Source organism: Pristiophorus japonicus, chromosome 8 (genome assembly GCF_044704955.1).
Source record: "Pristiophorus japonicus isolate sPriJap1 chromosome 8, sPriJap1.hap1, whole genome shotgun sequence".
NCBI classification, from domain to species: Eukaryota; Metazoa; Chordata; class Chondrichthyes; family Pristiophoridae; genus Pristiophorus; species Pristiophorus japonicus.
Window position 1 is genome coordinate 134,158,025 of NC_091984.1, and position 19,665 is coordinate 134,177,689.

Consider the following 19,665-nt stretch of genomic DNA (forward strand, 5'->3'; position numbering starts at 1 on the left):
TTCCTGTCCATCATTCTCATATGTTTGTAAAAGAAGATTCTCCTCAGATACAGGAACAATTTTTCTTTTGCACTCTATGCCTCTATAAAGCTCAAGATCCCCTATGCCTTTTAACAGTCTCATCACCTTGTCCTGACACCTTTAAAGATTTGTGTATGTGAACCTCCAGGTCTCTCTGTTCCTGCATTCCCTTTACAAATGTATCATTTAGTTTATATTGGGCCGGAATTTGCAATGGGTAATAACAGCGAACTCACAGCATTAGCTGTTATTACCGCTTTGAACTAACAGCAACTTCAGGATGTGGCACATGTGCATCTGAACGCAGAAATCCTAAAGTTGCGGTCAGTCATTCACTGGCCCCCACCCCCCGCTCTCCCTATAGCCGGCAATCAGTGAAACTGACAAATACTTGGGCTTTTCCACGGTTATATCACTGTTTAAAAACCCCATTAAAAGTTAGGCCTTATTGGATTAAGTGTAACTGGGGTTTTAACAGTGTATTGATTGGTAAACAAATGCGCTGATCCTGGAAAAACTCATTTTTATTTTGTGGACTGTCAAATTTTTCCATTAAGATAAAAATTACAAATTTTAAGAAACTTTTAAATTTTAACAAAAATTCTATTTTTTTAAAGTTTTTTTTAAATTTCAGGTTTACCTTTTCCCCATGTGAAAGCCCCAATCTCTAACATTTTTTTAAAGTCCAACAAAAAGCAGCTTCCTCACTTACGGATTCCCTGTATGAGATTTCTGCATTGTGATTGGCTGCTTCAACAGCTTGTTGATGTCACAGCAGATCGCGGTGGGGATTCCCCATTATAGAGCGCTGCAATCTCTTGTGCATCAAAAAAGGTAAACTTCTCGCCTCAGCTTTCGTCTGGGCCAGCGGCGACCGCAGGCCATTGTTGCACCTCATTCTTCCTACTTAAATGTCTCACTTCACACTTCTCTGAATTAATTGTTATCTGCCACATGTCGGCCCATTTCACCAGTCTGTCTTCATTCTCGTGAAGTCTGCTACTATCTTCCTCAGTATTTGCTACATTTCCGAGTTTTGTGTTATCTGCAAACTTTGTAATTATGCCCTTTATACCCAAGTCCGGGTCATTAATATATAACAAAAAGAGCAGTGGTCCTAAAACCGACCCCTGGGGGACACCACTACACACTTCCCTCAACTCTGGAAAAACAATAACAGATTTGGTTTTGGAAACATTAAGATGGATGAAGTTTTGGCTCATCCCGACATGTGACGGGCGGTTGGAGAATATAGCGATGATGAGGAGGCAGTGAGGTAGAGCTCCGAAGTCATCAGCATTCACGTTGAAGCTGACCCCATGTTATCAAAATCATGGACAGAGACAGATGATGAGATCCCCTGTTCTCATATACGAAACTCAGTACCCCACAAAAATGGAGTTACATCAGATGCGGTCCAGTGAAGCTTGCATTTGTAATACATCAGGAGTACGGTGTCTCTATAACACAGTGTTATGTAAAGTAAGCTCTCCTAATTACAGAAGTATTGTACATAAGCTGTTATGATAAAACAATATTAGATAATGAATAGATAAGTTTGTTATACCCCAGTAACACATTTGTTATAAACTGCACTAAACACCCTATAGTTGAATATTATGGGAATCAAGGGATGTGGGGATAGTGCCGGAAAGTGGAGTTGAGGTAGAAGATCAGCCATGATTTTACTGAATGGCGGAGCAGGCTCGAGGTGCCAAAATGGCCTACTCCTGCTCCTAATTCTTAGGTTCTTCTGTTCTATAGGAGTCTAATACTTCTGTGAAATACTGTAAAATATCCTTCAGTCAGAAAGGGTGTGGGAGGGGGGAGAAAGTAGCAGTAATTCAATATATAAGTTTCAATGGAAAAGCTCAAATATCAAAGCTCCATTATTGGTAAATGAGTGTAGATTATGAAGTATCAGTTCAAGTCATGGGTGGCTGTACATTTGATGCTGTAAAACATTCCAGGCGGTTATTTATCTGCATTATGACTCATCAAAACATGAATCTTGCAGTGAAGGCTCTCAACCAAGCCTTTAAAGTATGTTTACAGCCTTATAATATGTTCAAAAGCATGGTTTATTCTCTCCACAGTGCATACTGGAGAGAATTAACTGCAGATTATGTCACTATAAATTTGCAGTAAGGAAATCACAGAAGTACTTCCACCAGAAATTTAAACAAGTTATTAAAGAACTGAACAAATAAAACGTAATGTGAAAATACTGAAAATTTGAAAACAAACAAGCAGGACACTTGACAAACGATCCACACCAGAAATGTTAACCCACCTTTTCTTTTACAGATGCGAAAAGGTTTGCTGTATTGTACCTGCATTGTCTGACCTTTATTGAAGAGTTTTGAAAGCTGGAATCTTATATTGGGCTTCAGGTGGTAGTTTGGAAGGCCCTCATTGGTTATGTATCGTCCTTTAATTAGATTATTATCTTTCGATGTAGTCAGTTAGATGTAGTCCTTACTACTAGGGGGATCAAGGGGTATGGCGAGAAAGCAGGACTGGGGTACTGAAGTTGCATATTCAGCCATGAACTCATTGAATGGCGGTGCAGGCTCGATGGGCCGAATGGCCTACTCCTGCACCTATTTTCTATGTTATGTTTCTAACTATTCCCAAGAGCACCTTTAAAAATAGTTAGTGCACAAATTATAAACTAGGTCATCAAATTGCAGTTTTGACAGAAAAATGTATGGAATCAAGAAATTATTCTGATCACTCATAGGCAGTCCCTCAGAGTGGAGGACAATTTGCTTCCACTCTAAAAGTGAGTTTTCAGGTGACTGTACAGTCCAATGCGGGAATTACAATCTCTGTCACAGGTGGGACAGACAGTGGTTGAAGGAAAGGGTGGGTGGGGAGTCTGGGTTGCCGCACGCTCCTTCGACTGTCTGCGCTTGCTTTCTGCTTGTTCTCGGCGATGAGACTCGAGGTGCTCAGCACCCGCCCAGATGCTCTTCCTCCACTTTGGGCAGTCTTGGGCCAGGGATTCCCAGGTGCTGGTGGGGATGTTGCACTTTATCGAGCAGGCTTTGAGTGTGTCCTTGAAGCATTTCCTCTGCCCATCTGGGGCTCGCTTGCCATGCCGAAGCTCCGAGTAGAGCGCTTACTTTGGGAGTCTCGTGTCGGGCATGCAGACGATGTGGCCCGTCCAACGGAGCTGATTGAGCGTGGTCAGTGCTTCGATGCTGGGGATGTTGGCCTGAGCGAGAACACTGACGTTGGTGTGTCTGTCCTCCCAATGGATTTGCAGGATCTTGCAGAGGCAGCGCTGAGGGTACATCTCCAGTGTTTTGAGATGTCTGCTGTATATAGTCCACGTCTTTAAGCCATCAAGGATTACGATCCTCGCAATTCCATGGAAAATCCTATGTCATCAAAACTGAATTTAATTCATCCGGTCACCGTAAACCAGTGTCCCAGATAAGAAATCGCCTCTTCAGTTGTGGTCTTTTCATATTTGAATCACCAGTAATTCTTTCCCCAATAATTTGATGCTTTCAGATAGTAGGATGGCCATATTTTCTAAACCGAATCCAGGGACACACAGGGTGGGAGCTCAGCAAAGTAGCCAGGATGGAAAATGTTGGTTGTGCAGTGTAGTGAGCCAAGATTTTTTAGCAGCCTATAATTTAACAATTGCACATATGCACATTTGTTTTGCATTTGTAGTGCATGTGATTACCTCGGATGTGACGTCACACTGCATTCAGACACCGTTTATAAATAATACAATAACACTATTCAGGAACGTCAGTTTTCATACCCACTGTCTATACAGCCTATTCAGAAAATCTCTTCACATCACTGCCCAAGTCATTTATTGTTCAGATTTATTATTAATTGCTGGGCTATCTCCACGTTTCAAGAAAACCAGCATGATGACTTTGTTGCTTCTGCTAGTGGAATACTTGTAGAGATTAACCTCCATCAACCAGCACACAGTCAATGATAATGTGGATATGTGGAACAGGTGCTCTGCGGTATGCTAGTTCCAGGATATGAAAGATTACATGGGAGGCTCTCTGACGGTTTACCCATGTTCCTATCTTTAGTTGACACACTGATACCACAAAGTACAACCAAACAGCACCACCGGTTAGTTCCAAGCTTTCTGTACACTGACTGACACCCAGCTCTACCTCTCCACTGCCTCCCTCAACACTTCCACTGCCTTTGTGTTGACAGATTGCTTGTCTGGCATCCAATCCCGGCTGAGCCAAAAATTCCTACAGTTAAACATTGGGAACACCTAAGCCATTGTTTTCAGCCCCACCACAAACTCTGTTCCTTGGTCACTGATTCCTTCTCCGTTTCCTGGCCACTCGCTCAGGTTAAATCAAATGGTTTGCTACTGCAGCCTCCCTGAACTGAGCTTCCAACTCCATAATCCTCTCCATCATAAAGACTGTCCACTTCCACCTCCGTAACATCGCTCATCTCTGCTCCTGCTTCAGCTCACCTTCCCTCCTATAGCTGAGTTTTAAATAACAGCTTTCTCCAGTGTATTCATCAACAACACCTGGAAGGAGCTCACAGACTTGTCTGTCACAAAGATTAAAATTATCTGCCTCTGCCACCCACACCCCCCAATCCCCCAATCACCTTGCCCACCAAGCTAAACCTCTCCCAATGTTCCCCTGTAACCTAGCCCTGAGTCCATCTCTTTCTCTAGTTTCTCCCTTACTTCCTGCTCTTTCTGTATGCATGAGATCCACTTTCTGGCCCCATTCCCACTAAACTGTTGGCCACTAATATGGTTGAATTTCAAATTCAGTTGGAGGGTGAGAAAGTTGGTTCTCAAACCAGTGTTCAAAGCTTAAATAAAGGAGACTACAAAGGTATGAGAGTAGAGTTGGCTAAAGTGGACTGGGAAAGTAGTCTAAAGTATGGGACAGTTGATGAGCAGTGGCAGACATTTAAGGAGATATTTCATAACTCGCAACAAAATGATATCCCAATGAGAAGGAAAGACTAAGAGAAGGGATAACCATCCGTGGCTAACTAAGGAAATAAGGGAGGGTATCAAATTGAAAACAGAGGCATACAACGTGGCCAAGACTAGTGGGAGGCCAGAGGATTGGGAAATTTTTAAAAGCCAGCAGAGAACAACTAAAAAATGATTGAGAGGGAAGATAGATTATGAAAGTAAACTAGCACGAAATATAAAAACAGATAGAGTTTCTACAGGTACATGAAAAAGGAAAAGAGTGGCTAAAGTAAATGCTGGTCCCCTGGAGGATAAGATTGGGGAATTAATGGAGAGCAAGGAAATGGCAGAGACATTGAACAAATATTTTGTATCGGTCTTCATGGTAGAAGACACTAAAAACATCCCAATAGTGGATAATCAAGGGGCTATAGGGAGAGAGGAACTTAATACAATCACTAACACTAATGAAGTAGTACTAGGTAAATTAATGGGACTAAAAGCGGACAAGTCCCCTGGACTTGATGCCTTACATCTTCGGGTCTTAAGAGAAGTGACTGCAGAGATAGTGGATGCATTGGTTGTAATCTACCAAAATTCCCTGGATTCTGGGGCGGTCCCAGCAGATTGGAAAATCACAAATGTAACGCCCCTATTTTAAAAAAGAGGCAGTCAAAAAGCAGGAAACAATAGACCAGTTAGCCTAACATCTGTCGTTGGTAAAATGCTGGAGTCCATTATTAAGGAAGCAGTAGCAGGACATTTGGAAAAGCATGATTCAATCAAGCAGAATAACGTGGTTTTATGAAAGGGAAATCATGTTTGACAAATTTGCTGGAGTTCTTTGAGGATGTATCGAGCAGGGTGGATAAGGGGGAACCAGTGGATGTGGTGTATTTGGATTTCCAGAAGGCATTCAACAAGGTGCCACATAAGAGCTTACTGCACAAGATAAAAGCTCTTGGGGTTGGGGGTAATATATTAACATGGATAGAGGATTGGCTAACTAACAGAATACAGAGCGTCGGGATAAATGGGCCATTTTCCGGTTGGCAATCAGTGACTCATGGGGTGCCGCAGGGATCAGTGCTGGGTCCTCAACTATTTACAATCTATATTAATGACTTGGATGAAGGGACCGAGTGTAATGTAGCCAAGTTTTCTGATGATACAAAGATGGGTGGGAAAGCAAGTTGTGAGGAGGACGTTAAAAAAAGGGATATAGACAGGATAAGTGAGTGGGCAAAAATTTGGCAGATGGAATATAATGTGAGGTTATCCACTTTGGTAGAAATAATAGAAAAACAATTATAATTTAAATGGAGAAAAATTGTAAAGTGCTGCAGTACAGAGAGACCTGGGGCTCCTTGTGCATGAAACACAAAAAGTGAGTATGCAATACAGCAAGTAATCAGGAAGCCAAATGGAATGTTGGCCTTTATTGCAAGGGAGAAGAGAGTATAAAAGCAGAGAAGTCCTGCTACAATTGTACAGGGTATTGATGAGGCCACACCTGGAGTACTGCGTACAGTTTTGGTCTCCGTATTTAAGGAAGGATATACTTGCATTGGAGGCGGTTTAGAGAAGGTTCACTAGGTTGATTCCGGAGATGAGGGGGTTGACTTATGAGAATAGGTTGAGCCTATACACATTGGAGTTCAGAAGACTGAGAGGTGATCTTATTGAAACTTGTAAGATAATGAGGGGCTCGACAAGGTAGATGCAGAGAGGATATTTCCACTCATAGGGGAAACTAAAAATAGTCTTAGAATAAGGAACCGCCCATTTAAAACTGAGATGAGGAATTTCTTCTCAGGGTTGTAAATCTATGGAATTCTCTGCCCAAAGAGCTGTGGAGGTTGGGTTATTGAATATATTTAAGGCAGATATAGACAGATTTTTGAGCAATAAGAGAGTATTACTACGCGTTATGGGGAGCAGGCAGGGAAGTGGAGTTAAGTCCATGTTCAGATCAGCTGTGATCTTATTGATTGGCGGAGCAGACTCGAGGGGCCAAATGGCCTACTCCTGCTCCTATTTTTTATGTTCTTATGTAATGTTATTTCAGTATCACTGCACAAAATCTAAAAACAAAGACAAAAGTGCCTAAAAAGTGAATCTGTGGGCGGTAAAGATTGATTGGATAAGATTTTGTTTTAAACTACATATGTTCAAAATTTAAAACAAAAATAAATGGCTTAATCAGCATCTATGAAAATGAGTAACATTTTTGGGACCAGAGTTCTTTAGAACTAGAGGTTGAATAAAGCACCTCAATTAGTAAGTACACAACATATACAAGTACTTAAAAGATACTGGTTAAATAAACATAGGTTTCTTAAATTTGACGCACTTTCTTTGCTTGGTTCTTACTCTGCTCTTTCACAAATGCAGCACCCACACGCCTGCCGTCTTTCACCGGATAATCCCGCCTCTGCGCTTTAATTTATTTATGACATCAATGCAGCTCAATTTCTCAAATGATTGGACAGTCACCTCAGTTTGATAACATGATGGGCGGCGCCTCCAGCACTTCATGACCGAGGTTGTTGAAACATCAGACGCACCTGCGGTAACTGATTATGGTGTACTGTTTTTGGATGGGGGGGGGGGAAATTTTCTATTTCTTTTCCTAAATCTGTGGGCCAGAGTTCTTGTTTATTGCCTGAAACTATTTTAGATTTAATCACCGAAAATGTTATTCAGCGATGTGTTTCCTGAATCAGGAACTCTTCAGGGACATTGTTTGCCCGGGGACACAGTACCTAATCCGGGGACTGTCCCCGGAAAACCAGGACGTATGGCCACCCTATCAAATAGTGATTACAAAACAAGCAGCACCTCACATAAGAAAAGTCAATGATGCCAAAAGGCCATATCGCGTCGTTAAACTTCATCCCTACATGCCCTAACTCTCCTATTGCAGCATCCAGCTGAATTCTCAATGTCTCCAGTGTTGTCGTTTTCATTAATGTAAGTTTCTGTACTGTGATCCTTTCCTGACTGAATTTGAAAAAAGTAATGGGTTTACCTTTCTACACTACCTAATATTTGATGTACTTCAATAAAATTCCCCTTAGCTGCTTACTTTCTAACTTAAACTTAAAAAAACATTTTCTTCACATTCACACCCAAGGAAGCAACAAAAAAAAAGATATGTTCAGTACATGTGAAAAATGTTAAATAGGAATAAGAGGCATGTACGGATGACCTGATTGAGGTCCGTGCAATTGAGATCCCAAGTGGCTTCGCAGGACCGCATTCGGACAAAAATTGACACGGAGCTGAAGAAAGTGATAAGAAGAGCTGATTTAAAACTTAGTCAAAGAGGTAGATTTAAAGTAGCGTCTTCGGGGCAGAGAGAAAGATGGAGAGCTTATAGGGAGGGAATTCCAGAGCGCAAGGGCTAGACAACTGAAGGGCGCAGTGTTGGGGTGAAAGAATTGGGGGATGCACAAAAGGCCAGAGTTGAAGGAATGCAGATTTCTCGGAGGGTTGTGGGGCTGGGTTTACAATCATAAAGGTTACAGTCATCAAGCAGGAGTATACTTCAGGGAGATATCAGACAGGAGATCTGAGTCCCTGGAACAATCCACAGAAAAAAATATTTTCTGAGGACATGAAATGCGGTAAATAAATGCAAGTTCTTTCTTGCAGAAGACGGCAGAATAACACTACACTGGAATTAGACTTGGGCTTCAATTGTCAATCAAGTTTACTAAACCGTAATAGAATAAGCAAATTGGTCCAATAACACAAAATATATGTATATAGTAGTTGTTAAGCTTAGCTAGCTCCTCATGTGCTGGAAAGTAATAAATAGTTCACAACTGCTATGCCCAACTATGGTGTCAGTCATATTCTTACACAGCAGTTCTTTTCCTCTTCGCATTATACACAGAAGCTATCTGCCTGACTATCTCTTTGAAGGTTACAGGCGGACTCAGTTTTTTTTTATTCGTTCATGGGATTTGGGCATCACTGGCAATGCCAGCATTTATTGCCCATCCCTAATTACCCTTGAGAAGGTAGTGGTGAACCGCCTTCTTGAACCGCTGCAGTCCCGTGTGCTGCTAGGGAGGGAGTTCTAGGATTTTGATCCAGCGATGTTGAAGGAACGTTGAAGAAAGACTGATAAATACCAAGGTGATCAGAATGTAACGAATTTAAATAACTCTCGATTTCAATAAGAGCTGCCAATCAAAAAAACTTTTTTGAATTGAATGGATTGGCTGCTCCCTTTAGCACCTGCCTGACAACAACCACTGATTTTGACAAAAGTTTTATCAAAATGAGCTGCCACATTCTGCTGTGAGTGAAACTGCTTTTTAACCTATTGTGTACCATGACGGAATTGAGAACGTTGTCAGCGTGCTAACCTTTGAACAAAATGATTTGAGTGGTTTCTATACATTGAAATTACACTGAACAATGTTAGTATAGAACACTTAAAACTTTTTTATGTGGAATTCCTTTGTCCGCTATTTTAATGACGGCTTCAATCCATTTGAAGTGAAATATTGCAGTGTAGTTTCAAGCCCGTTTTGTATTTCTCAGTAATCATCCGTACATTCCTCATCTCAAGGCGAAGCGTTGCATAATTATTATGGATAAAATTATTTGACATCCGACTAACATATTTTGTGCATAATTACCATTTATTCATCAGTAAATGTCTTAGCCCATTCTGATTTGCTCACACCTGTTGCATTCATAAACTGTAGGATTTTGATACTCATCAAGGAATCATCGTACCTGTAGGCCTTGGTCACCAGTAAGGCCATTTCTGTTTATCTGTAGTTACACTGTTGTGTGTAATGTTATCACAGTATCACTCATTCCTGACACACGTATACTGACCAAGGTATTATATCCTCTCCAAAAATATATTCTCTGTGACATTGTGTGCAACTATAAACGGGTGAGAGAAATAGTCGAGTTTCTTCCCCCCCCCCCCCCCCCCCGCCTCTTATAAGTCCAGCTGCTCAATACATTCCTGGTTGTCAGATGGTACAGGGGCGAGGGGCAATTTGAACTATATGACTTCTGTTAGCTTAAAGATTTTAGTATGTGTGTATTGGCTGCTCAGTCCCTGTGTGTCAGAGGCTTCAGGCTGCCTACACGGCCCGTTTCAGAGGTATTTTAATTGTTGTACTGATATTAATCCTTTCCTTGCCAAAACCAATTGGAATTCCCAATGCTTAGTAACACCGATGATGTGGCTAGCACATGTGTATGGATTAGTGCAACAAGGGCTCTCATTAGAATGGCATTGATGTCCGGGGGTGGGTGGGAGGGAGGTTGGGAAACTTGGCTGCTGCATTGTTCTCTTGGTTCTGAGACCTTGGTTGAACTCCAGTCACCATCCCGCCCCCCCCCACATCTTGCTCTGAGAGGCCACAAGAATATCTGATGGAACTGTTGGATTGCTGCAGCAGGAGGTCTCCTCCTGAGCCTGGAGTTCATGAAAATCACTGGGACAGTGCAGTGCAAATTTTACTCCCTGCCTAATTTGTGCATGGCTTGGGAGAGCTCAGTCCTGACCCTTGGGGCAAAATGTAGAAAAGCACTATAGTCCATCACCTTGGTGAACACACAATTTCACCTGGAAAAATGGAATGGGCAGCCTATCCGGATTTCAGATGTGTCATCTTGGAAATTCCAGTCAGCTCTGTGCTGTGCAGATGTCTTATGATGAGAGATTGTATAGAATGAGCCTACAGTCTCTGGAGTTTAGAAGAATGAGAGGTGATCTAATTGAAACATACAAGATTCTGAAGGGGTTTGACAGGGTAGATGCTGAGAGGTTGTTTCCCCAAGCTGGAGAGTCTAGAACTAGGGGGCACAGTCTCAGGATAAGGGGTCGGTCATTTAAGACTGAGATGAGAAGGAATTTCTTCAGTCAGAGGGTTGTGAATCTTTGGAATTCTCTACCCCAGAGGGCTGTGGATGCTGAGTCTCTGAATATATTCAATGCGGAGATATAGATTTTTGGAGTCGAGGGGAATCAAGGGATATGGAGATCGGACAAGAAAGTGTTGAGGTCGATTATCAGTTATGATCTTATTGAATGGTGGAGCAGGCTCAAGGGGCCGTATGGCCGACTCCTGCTCCTAATTCTTATGTTCTGAACGAACCATACACGTGCGTTGTACCAATTATTCAACAAATATCTCATAATTTGCAGGGCTTGGGGTTAAGAAACACCTGGATTAAAAAACGATCTTTTTTCTTGGAACAGATGTATCACCTAGTTAAAACTCCACGTCCACTAAGTAGTGAATACAGGGCACCACTTACAGTGCACACAATGTTACATTTTATGCTGTCGGTTTCAGCCTCCATAACAATGAACAGTTTCTGCTTTGGAGACCCCCAATGCTAAAAAGCTGTGACCTTCCCACCCCAGCGTTCTACAGAAACTGTGAGATTAGATTTCAATCTAATTTATTAGCAAAAACTAAATATCTGTAAATTATCAAGCACATGACCATTATTAATAATAGACACCACAGGAAGCAGCCATTTCTAATCAATAAACATAAGGTGCAATACATCATTCAATAATTCATACCTTTCAGTCATCAAGGCGATAATCCACAATACACAATGCTTGGAAATAGTCAACTATTTGTCCTTTGGAAGATGACGAAATATTGAATTATTTGCTGTAATGCCATCTTTCAAGGCGTTGGTTTAAGATGCTTAAATCAGCTGTTTCATTATTTAGAACATAAAAACTTAATTAAGCCCGTTGAATTGTATTATCTCTGATTATTCCCAACAGTAGCATGAAGGCCAGTCCATAGTGCAGGGACAGGGGTAGAGAGGCTGGATTCTTCTCTGCAACGCAACTAATACGACAGGAGCCATGCAGGTTTTCTTGGTCTGCAGGCACGCCAAGTTTAAGCAAGAACAACGATCCATCCGAAGCTCAGCAGGGAAGTCTGGCAGGCATCTTCTTCCTCGCTGTCTTGACATGCAAGGTATGGAACTATTTTATAAAGCGCAGGTCAAAGGGGGTCCTTAGTGTGCGAGTGTGTGTCTCTCTCTGTCTCTCTTTTAAAGCAGGTTACCATGGTTATATTAATAGAAAACAGATCGATCTACAATCTGTGAATGAATATAAGAACATCATTTCCCCTTATATATTTTTTTTTTTTACAAAGCCAAGTGCTAGAAGCACTTTGTGTCTATGTGTTTTCCATCCTAATAGGCGAACGTGATACCATATGTGACTTGATGGCCATTGTCCCATCCATACAGGATGCGCTCTTTGGGGTTGTAATCAATCTGGGTGGTGTAAGAGTACTCATTCGTAAATGGCAGCCTTGGATTGATTTGAGTGTTTGTGTGGGTGTCGAAAGCATACGAAATGTTAGCGTTCTTGTTGTTGTAGCTGTCCACTGCGTACAGCACACCACAGACTATAAAGCAGTTGCCATAATAGTTCTTTCTCAGGCCGGTCCTCCAGGTGGTCTCCTTCTGGATGGACAGGTCGGCGGTGTTGAGCCTGCTGATGATGATGACCTCTTGCAATGAGCCTACGTCATCAATGGCCGGGTAGATCACCCACAAACCATTCTCATCGACGGCAAAGTCTATGTCAGAGTGGCCCCTCCACCTCCAGGGTGTGGCCTCGTCATACACCACGTCGTGCAGTAGGGTCCAGGCAGCCACGTACCTTTGCTTGAGGTCATATTTGATGATGTTGCGCGTGAAAGCTCTGTTGTAGTAGAAAGCCCCATTGTACACCACGTGGCCTGTCCCAATCCAACTGTAGGGAAGTTTGTAGGAGTTACTCCAACGACCTGCAAGGAGATGTAACAGGAGCATTGAAGTTTACATTTCATCTACTCCCAATCTTTTCTCCTTACCTCTCTGGAGGACATTGGCTCTTGCTCAGATTCCATGAGCGCCGACTGCCCATCCAACACTTTAAGTGGCCATTCTCCATGTGTGAGCCTGAGCAATTATAAGGCTGTTCTCACATGGGGGGACATAGGAAGAAAAGAAGGCCATTGAACCCCTCAAGACTGATATGAATCTTAACTCCGTCATGGTTCCGTAACAGCAAAGCCTGATCCCGCCCCGTCTGATGTGCAGTTATATCAATGGAACTGAAATCATGGTTGATATAGCACCCCGCCTCCCAGCAATGTTGCAGCCAATTGTCGCACTCCCAGCTGAAATCAGTTAACTCCAATCAGGCCATATCTGAAGCTTTAATATTTTGTGTGGCTCAATTCTACAGAAAGCAATGTATTTACCAAATAGAAACTCACTAAGATAGATAGTATGCTGCTTTGTCAATTCCGGTTTTGGAATATCTACAATCTGTGTTAACTCATTTACATATCCAAGCTCTATCACAGTTCTTGAGAACAGAATAATGGATGCCCAGGAACAAGTGCAGGCAGGAATCCTGTCAGGTGGTTTGGATAATTTAGATATATAATAATAATGAATATCTTGGAGTGAGTTACAGGCTGGAATCTAACTAAGGGCTCAGGTCTAATTGAGGGATTTAGATGAAACTGACTGTGAGCTGAAGGCTAGAATTTAATCAAGGGGTTTAGATGTAGAGTAACATAATACTTGACAGTAAGTGAAACTGGAATGGTTTGCAACTCTTATCTGAACATTTGCTATTGCCTTGTAGTCATTCCAGTGTATCAGTGGCTTAGACACAAAAGAACTTGGCAAAGTCAAGTTTAAGAGCAAGCGCATATCACCCAAGAGCTTCTCTATAGCCGTTGTTTATTACTGCCTTGTTTAATGGTCTCATCAATTCCAAGCCAAGAGATAAACAAGCCAGGCGCCTCCCAGTATAACTCTCACGCCAGCTGTTGGGAGGTGGACAGAAGAATTCTATGATTACTCACTGTCTAGTTTTTCACTTTACCAGTGAATGAAGCCTCCACCCATGTGCTGTGGCTGAAATTGGGACCTCGGAGTCACCGTGAACCGCCATTATGCTATTCCGTCACGACAGGCAATGCAGGACTACCACACTGAAAATGCCTTCTCCCACTCACAAAAGCACAGTTCACAGAAAATCGATGGAGGCTAATCTTTCTTGGGAATGTGTGGGTAATGGCACCCGTCTTGCTTTCTCTCTTCACCGTGTCTCAGGACTGTGCAACACCTGTGATTAGGTGCAATCCTGCCAATCAGCAAACACATTTTTTCTGCTCAGCCACTCCCTACAACAGTGCAACGCAGCAAAATATAGAAGGGAAAACATGTCCCCCACTTCTGCAGTATCTGTGGATTACCTCATTCATAATATTTCTGCTAATAAAGTACTGTGATAACACCAAAGGCAAAGGTTATGAGCTTGGTGGTAATCTTGACTGAGTCATCGATTGGTTCTGCTGCCCTTGGAGATAATTCTGTATTTATGTATGGGGGTATGATTAAGAAGTTTCAGATGATACTAAAATCGGCTGTGTGGTTGATAATGAAGAAGAAAACTGTAGACTGCAAGAAGGTATCAATGAACTAGCAGGTGGGCAGAACAGTGGCAAATGGAATTCAATCTGGAGAAATATGAGGTAATGCATTTGTGGAGGGCTAACAAAGCAAGGGAATACACATTAAATGGTAGGACACTGAGAAGTGTAGAGGAACAAAGGAACCTTGATGTGCATGTCCACAGATCCCTGAAGGTAGCAGGCCAGGTAGATAAGATGGTTAAGAAGGCATACGGAATACTTGACTTTATTAGCTGAGGCATGGAATCCATAGAAACATAGAAATTAGGTGCAGGAGTAGGCCATTCAGCCTTTCGAGCCTGCAGGAGGAGCAGGAGCAGGGAGGTTCTGCTTGAACTGTATAAAACACTAGTTGTGTCACAGCTGAAGTACTGCGTGCAGTTCTGGCCACCACATTACAGGAAAGATATGATTACACTAGAGAAGATACAGACAAGATTTACGAGCATGTTGCCTGGACTGGAGAATTTTAACTATGAGGATAGATTGGATAGGCTGGGGTTGTTTTCTTTGGAACAGGGGAGGCTGAGGGGAGATCTTATTGAGGTATTATGAGGGGCCTAGATAAAGTGGATAGGATGGACCTATTTCCCTTAGCAGAGGGGTCAACAACAAGGGGCATAGATTTAAAGTAATTGATAGAAAGTTTAGAGGGGATTTGAGAGGAAATTTCTTCACCCAGAGGGTGGTGGGGGTCTGGAACTCGCTGCCTGAAAGGGTGGTAGAGGCAGAAAGCTTAACCGCATTTAAAAAGTACTTGGATGTGCACTTGAAGTGCCGTAAACTACAGGGCTACGGACCAAGAGCTGAAAAGTGGGATTAGGCTGGATAGCTCTTTGTTGGCTGGCGTGGACATGTTGGGCCAAAATTTCTATGATTCCATCAAGACATGATGACTGTTTCTGAAGGGGAAGTTCAACTGTAATTGGCTTGAGAGCTACGGCCAATATACCATTTCATGCTGGGACACACTAACGTGCAGGCTAATGGACGTAAACCTCTCTTTTAATTCCTGACATAAAAAGGTCAGACCACTGAAGTAACATCTACAATCTGAGGAGCATTATTTTATCAGTTTTGAACCATAAACTAGTCAATATTTATTTGAAGTCCAACAGTTCCTCTTGCTTTTTTTGCTGTGCAAGCTGGAACCGTGCCACCTTCTTAATGTTTCCAGGATGACAGAACAACAAAGAATTCTGGCGCTGGCACAACTCCACGGGTGGATGGGTCTTCAAACAGGTCCATAAGAGCTCAGAAAGAAAGAGAACTCAGAACATTGGGTTTTAGATCAAATAATTTTCATTATTAAGTTCAAACTTGAACTGGAACTCAAGTTTCAAAGTTATGGATATGAAATATCTATGAACAACCTTCCACACTAAGGTGCTTGTAATTCCAAGTTTTGACTGCACTTTTGGACTGTGGAAGGGTCTAAAAAAGCTCATCTCATGTTAGAGTTTGCACAATACCGCCTTGTCTTTGCCTTAAGTGCTTGAATTTTAAGTACTGGAACAGGACACGTTGTAACATTTTCCAAAGCTCTCAATTTTCAGTTGCAGAGTGCAGTAAGAGCCAGCGAAAACTCCTCAACTTCTGCTCTGATGCTCTCTCTTTTTAAGAAATGCAAGTGTTGGTAACGCTGAAGTTCGGTGAGGTTGACATTAATGACCAACTGCTAGAATATCATGATCTGGCCTTTGTAGCCTGACCTGGCGATGTCCATCTCATGCCAGTGCTTTACAGAGTATTTGGTTTAACCATTATTCACAGCCATGAAACCAAATGAGTCAATTATTCTTCGCTTCCTTTAGCAGGGAGAATTTAGCTAATCTGCACTTCACAATGGAGGTAGTCTTTGGAAAATGTCAGTGTACAAACACGGAGTTGAAAAGGAGATGAATGGCGTGACCACTTTTCTCACCTTTGATTAGTTTCTCTCCTTTTGGTCTACTCTTCATTCTATCTTTCTCACTCCATCATCAAGCCCCCGCCCAGCCACTGGTTGAAAGGGGAAGGCCTTCAATCAACTCTCAATATCACTCTTGAGGCAGCCTCCATGAGGAATGCAAGTCCTCTCCAGGAAGTGATTCAGCCTCTGTATGTCTTTTGCTCTTCTTCCCTGCCCACCATAACAGGACCTCCCTGAAAGCATTTGTGGGATGAGAAATTCAGGAGCTGGGCACGATGACTCTGTGGTCAGTGAGGTCTCCTAAACCTCAATACTACTTTTCGGGTTGGTGTCGATTACGCTTATTTTGGATTATACATTACAGAACGATTTAATGTTGGTATTTACTATAAATCCATCGAAAACAGATGGATCAATATTTTCAATTTTTTTCCCTGAAGGGAGTACCTCTGCCGGGATTGATTTGCAAGACTGCCGGCAACCCTTGCAGTACCTCACCTGTGTGGCTATTTCACATGCACGATCTTAAACAGTAAATGGCGACCATTCCACCATGGGGGCCATAACAGCTGAGCCAGGTCCTTTCCTCACTCTTCTTTGTATTCCATGAATTTTCACTGCCAGCAAAGAAAATTTCAGATCCCACCCTTTATTTTGCTGCTTGGTTGGCTTCGGGCTTGGCAAAAGCTGGCAAAGCATATTGGAGAATCATGAATTTTCAGTCTTCCCCCAACTCATGAACAACTGCAGTAATTTTGCCTGCCCTTATCTCCACAACACATGTTCCCTATATCCCAACAGTCTTGTTGAACAGTGCGTGAACAATTGAGGCAGCTTTCAACAGAGGCCTACTTACAATTCCAACTCTGCTTATTTCTTGCCTTCATTTTATTTGCATTTGCTTTTTTTTTTATTCCCCATCCTTCTCTTAAACTCCATTTCCCCAACACTACTCACCATTTATTGGCAAAGGGCAATGCCGAATGTCTCGCAACTAAGTGAGGTGACTCTGCTGCCAACTTTCCTGGCAGAACACATGCCACCTCCATTTGAGAATGTAGCCAAAATGAGAAAGTCAATGTAAGCAAATAGAGCGATGACACGACGTCTGCCATGAACCTCTCCAATTCAAGTGTTTTCAGTCAGAATGAGTCACAGGCAGGAGTAAGGAATGTATAATGCTCAAGTGTGATGGAATAGTTTGTAATGTTTCTTATAAATAACATGCTCAGTGTTGTGTTACAGAGGACAGTAGAACATGCTACAAGGCCCCATTGTAATTTCAGCAGAACATCTTGAGCGGAGAACACTGGACAAATCAAAGTGTGAGACAACTTGACTTTGATGTCTGCACCAAAAATACAGATATGGTTGTTGTACATTTGTTAAATTGAAATATTATTGAATCCCATTCTGTTTTTTCCAATTCAACTTCTGGCCAATAAACTACTCAAATATCATTGACTTGTTGGGGTAGGGTTGGGGAGCTTTAGTTTGGGATATCGCTCTATTGCAAGCAAATAAGCCACTGGCACTGTTTTACTAAGCACTAAATTGGACTGAAATATGTGCAGTTTCTGAAATGTTTTCTTTCTATACAAAAAATTGGAATTGTTTGGGGTTGGTAGCATTATCATTTCCAATTTTATCCATATTCAGAATTGACAGCTGAATGATGGTGACTCTGTAACTGGATTGTCAGAGGAGACTTGGAATTGTTTGAAAATCTGCTTTGGAATGGGGTTGATGGTTATGAGATGAGAAATGGGCAAAGATAATGGAATGTGGAGCTTGAGCTCCTTGGGGCCAAATATCTGTCACCTCAGCTCAAACTCAGCTATTAGAATCAACTTTATAGAATATCAGAATGGACAAATATTCTGGAGTTTTGGTTGATCAGCGAGCAACTTTGCAAAATTTGTTCTCGAGCTGAAATTGGTTGGGTCTCTATAGTCTGCAGAAGGAATGGATGTGAAAAGCCAAACATCCTTTTTGTGTTTGACATTTTATGCTCTCACCTTGTTTGAAGTTTTCCATGTTACGAAACTCCACCAGAGTGTTGCCGTAATAGTAGTTGGTGATGTAGATTTTATCACCTTTTGCTGATGGATCCTTCATCCAGGCCCCTTCATTTCTCCCGTAAATGTGTTTTGTCTTGGGGCCAGAGATGGTAGACAGAGTCTCCTTGCACTCCCCTGAAAGTATCAAAGTGGCATTTCAGCTTTACTGTCCATTACGGAGAATTATTTCTTTCCAAAAAAAGACAAATATTTATGCAGGGACAATCATTCGAAAGGTTCAGGGTTTGACTCCCAACCACCACGTTGGGAGCGTGAATCATCGGTTCAGCCACCACTCAAACTGCCCTGCCCGGCAGAAGGAACTTCAATCAGAGTGCCGTACAAAGTATGGCATTGTACCTTTATCAAAAGGAAAACTGGCGTTGTCCTTCTTGTCCCGCTGAGATCAAGTCTCTTACTACCCCAGTATCAGAAAGGCAGCTGTGGTAAAAGTGTCCACAACCAGGCTCGCTGCCTGCTTCTAAATGGAGAATGATTAAAACATCGAAAAGGAGCTTGACCCGCAGCTGGCCTCACTGCGGTGCATCCGTGAGGCTGAGAGCTACGTGGATAGCACGTTTCAGGAGGTGGTCACCCTGCAGCGTTAAGAGTGTGCAGGCTGTTATGTCCTTACTATACAGTATAAATGCACATGAGGCCCATACTTGAGAGAAGGTCACTCTGTGACTAGTCACCTTTATTACCAAGACCTCAAGTGATGAAGGTGGGTGGAGCTTCCCCTTTTATACCTGAAAGTCCAGGTTAGGAGTGTCTCCCACAAGTTTGCCCCCTGTGGTGAGTGTTCTCAAGGTGTACAACTTAGGTCAGCTTATACATGGGTTACAATGATAGTTGAATACATGACACAGGCAGACGGGAAATGGGTGATTGTCAGACAGACAAGGAGGCTGTTATGTATGCAATAAAGGTTCAAACTGAGTACTGTTTAACTAAGCAAGGTACAACCTTGGCTCTGCTTTATTTAGGCCCAAAAGTGCCTGACTCTCAAAATGGCTGGCCTTTTATACCTGAGCAGCACCATGTGCATGCTGCTCAGTGGCCTCCAATAATGATGCCATCTGGTGGCTACAAACAGAATGTACATACATGACAATACCCCCCTGTGAGATCTGTTGTGGCTGATGGCTGGATGACTGACTTGCTGGGGGTAGCAGTGGCCATGTCAGGAGTTGCAAGTCCATTTTTATTGAACAGGTCTGTGATGGA

At 42.4% G+C, this 19,665-nt stretch overlaps 2 protein-coding genes across 2 annotated transcripts in view; one reads left to right on the top strand and one right to left on the bottom strand.

Annotated features, from left to right (window-relative positions):
• The window catches only part of LOC139269165 (cyclic AMP-dependent transcription factor ATF-6 alpha-like), a 686,031-nt gene that overhangs the window by 355,627 nt on the left and 310,739 nt on the right, over positions 1-19,665 (top strand). The window lies entirely within an intron of this gene.
• The window catches only part of LOC139268182 (olfactomedin-like protein 2B), an 86,216-nt gene continuing 78,013 nt past the window's right edge, over positions 11,463-19,665 (bottom strand). The window contains exons 7-8 of the mRNA XM_070886233.1: positions 18,397-18,573; positions 11,463-12,780 (exon numbers count right to left, since the gene is read on the bottom strand). Of these exons, the coding sequence (XP_070742334.1) occupies positions 12,179-12,780; positions 18,397-18,573 (779 nt within the window). The 3' untranslated portion in view covers positions 11,463-12,178. The remainder of the gene's footprint in view (positions 12,781-18,396; positions 18,574-19,665) is intronic.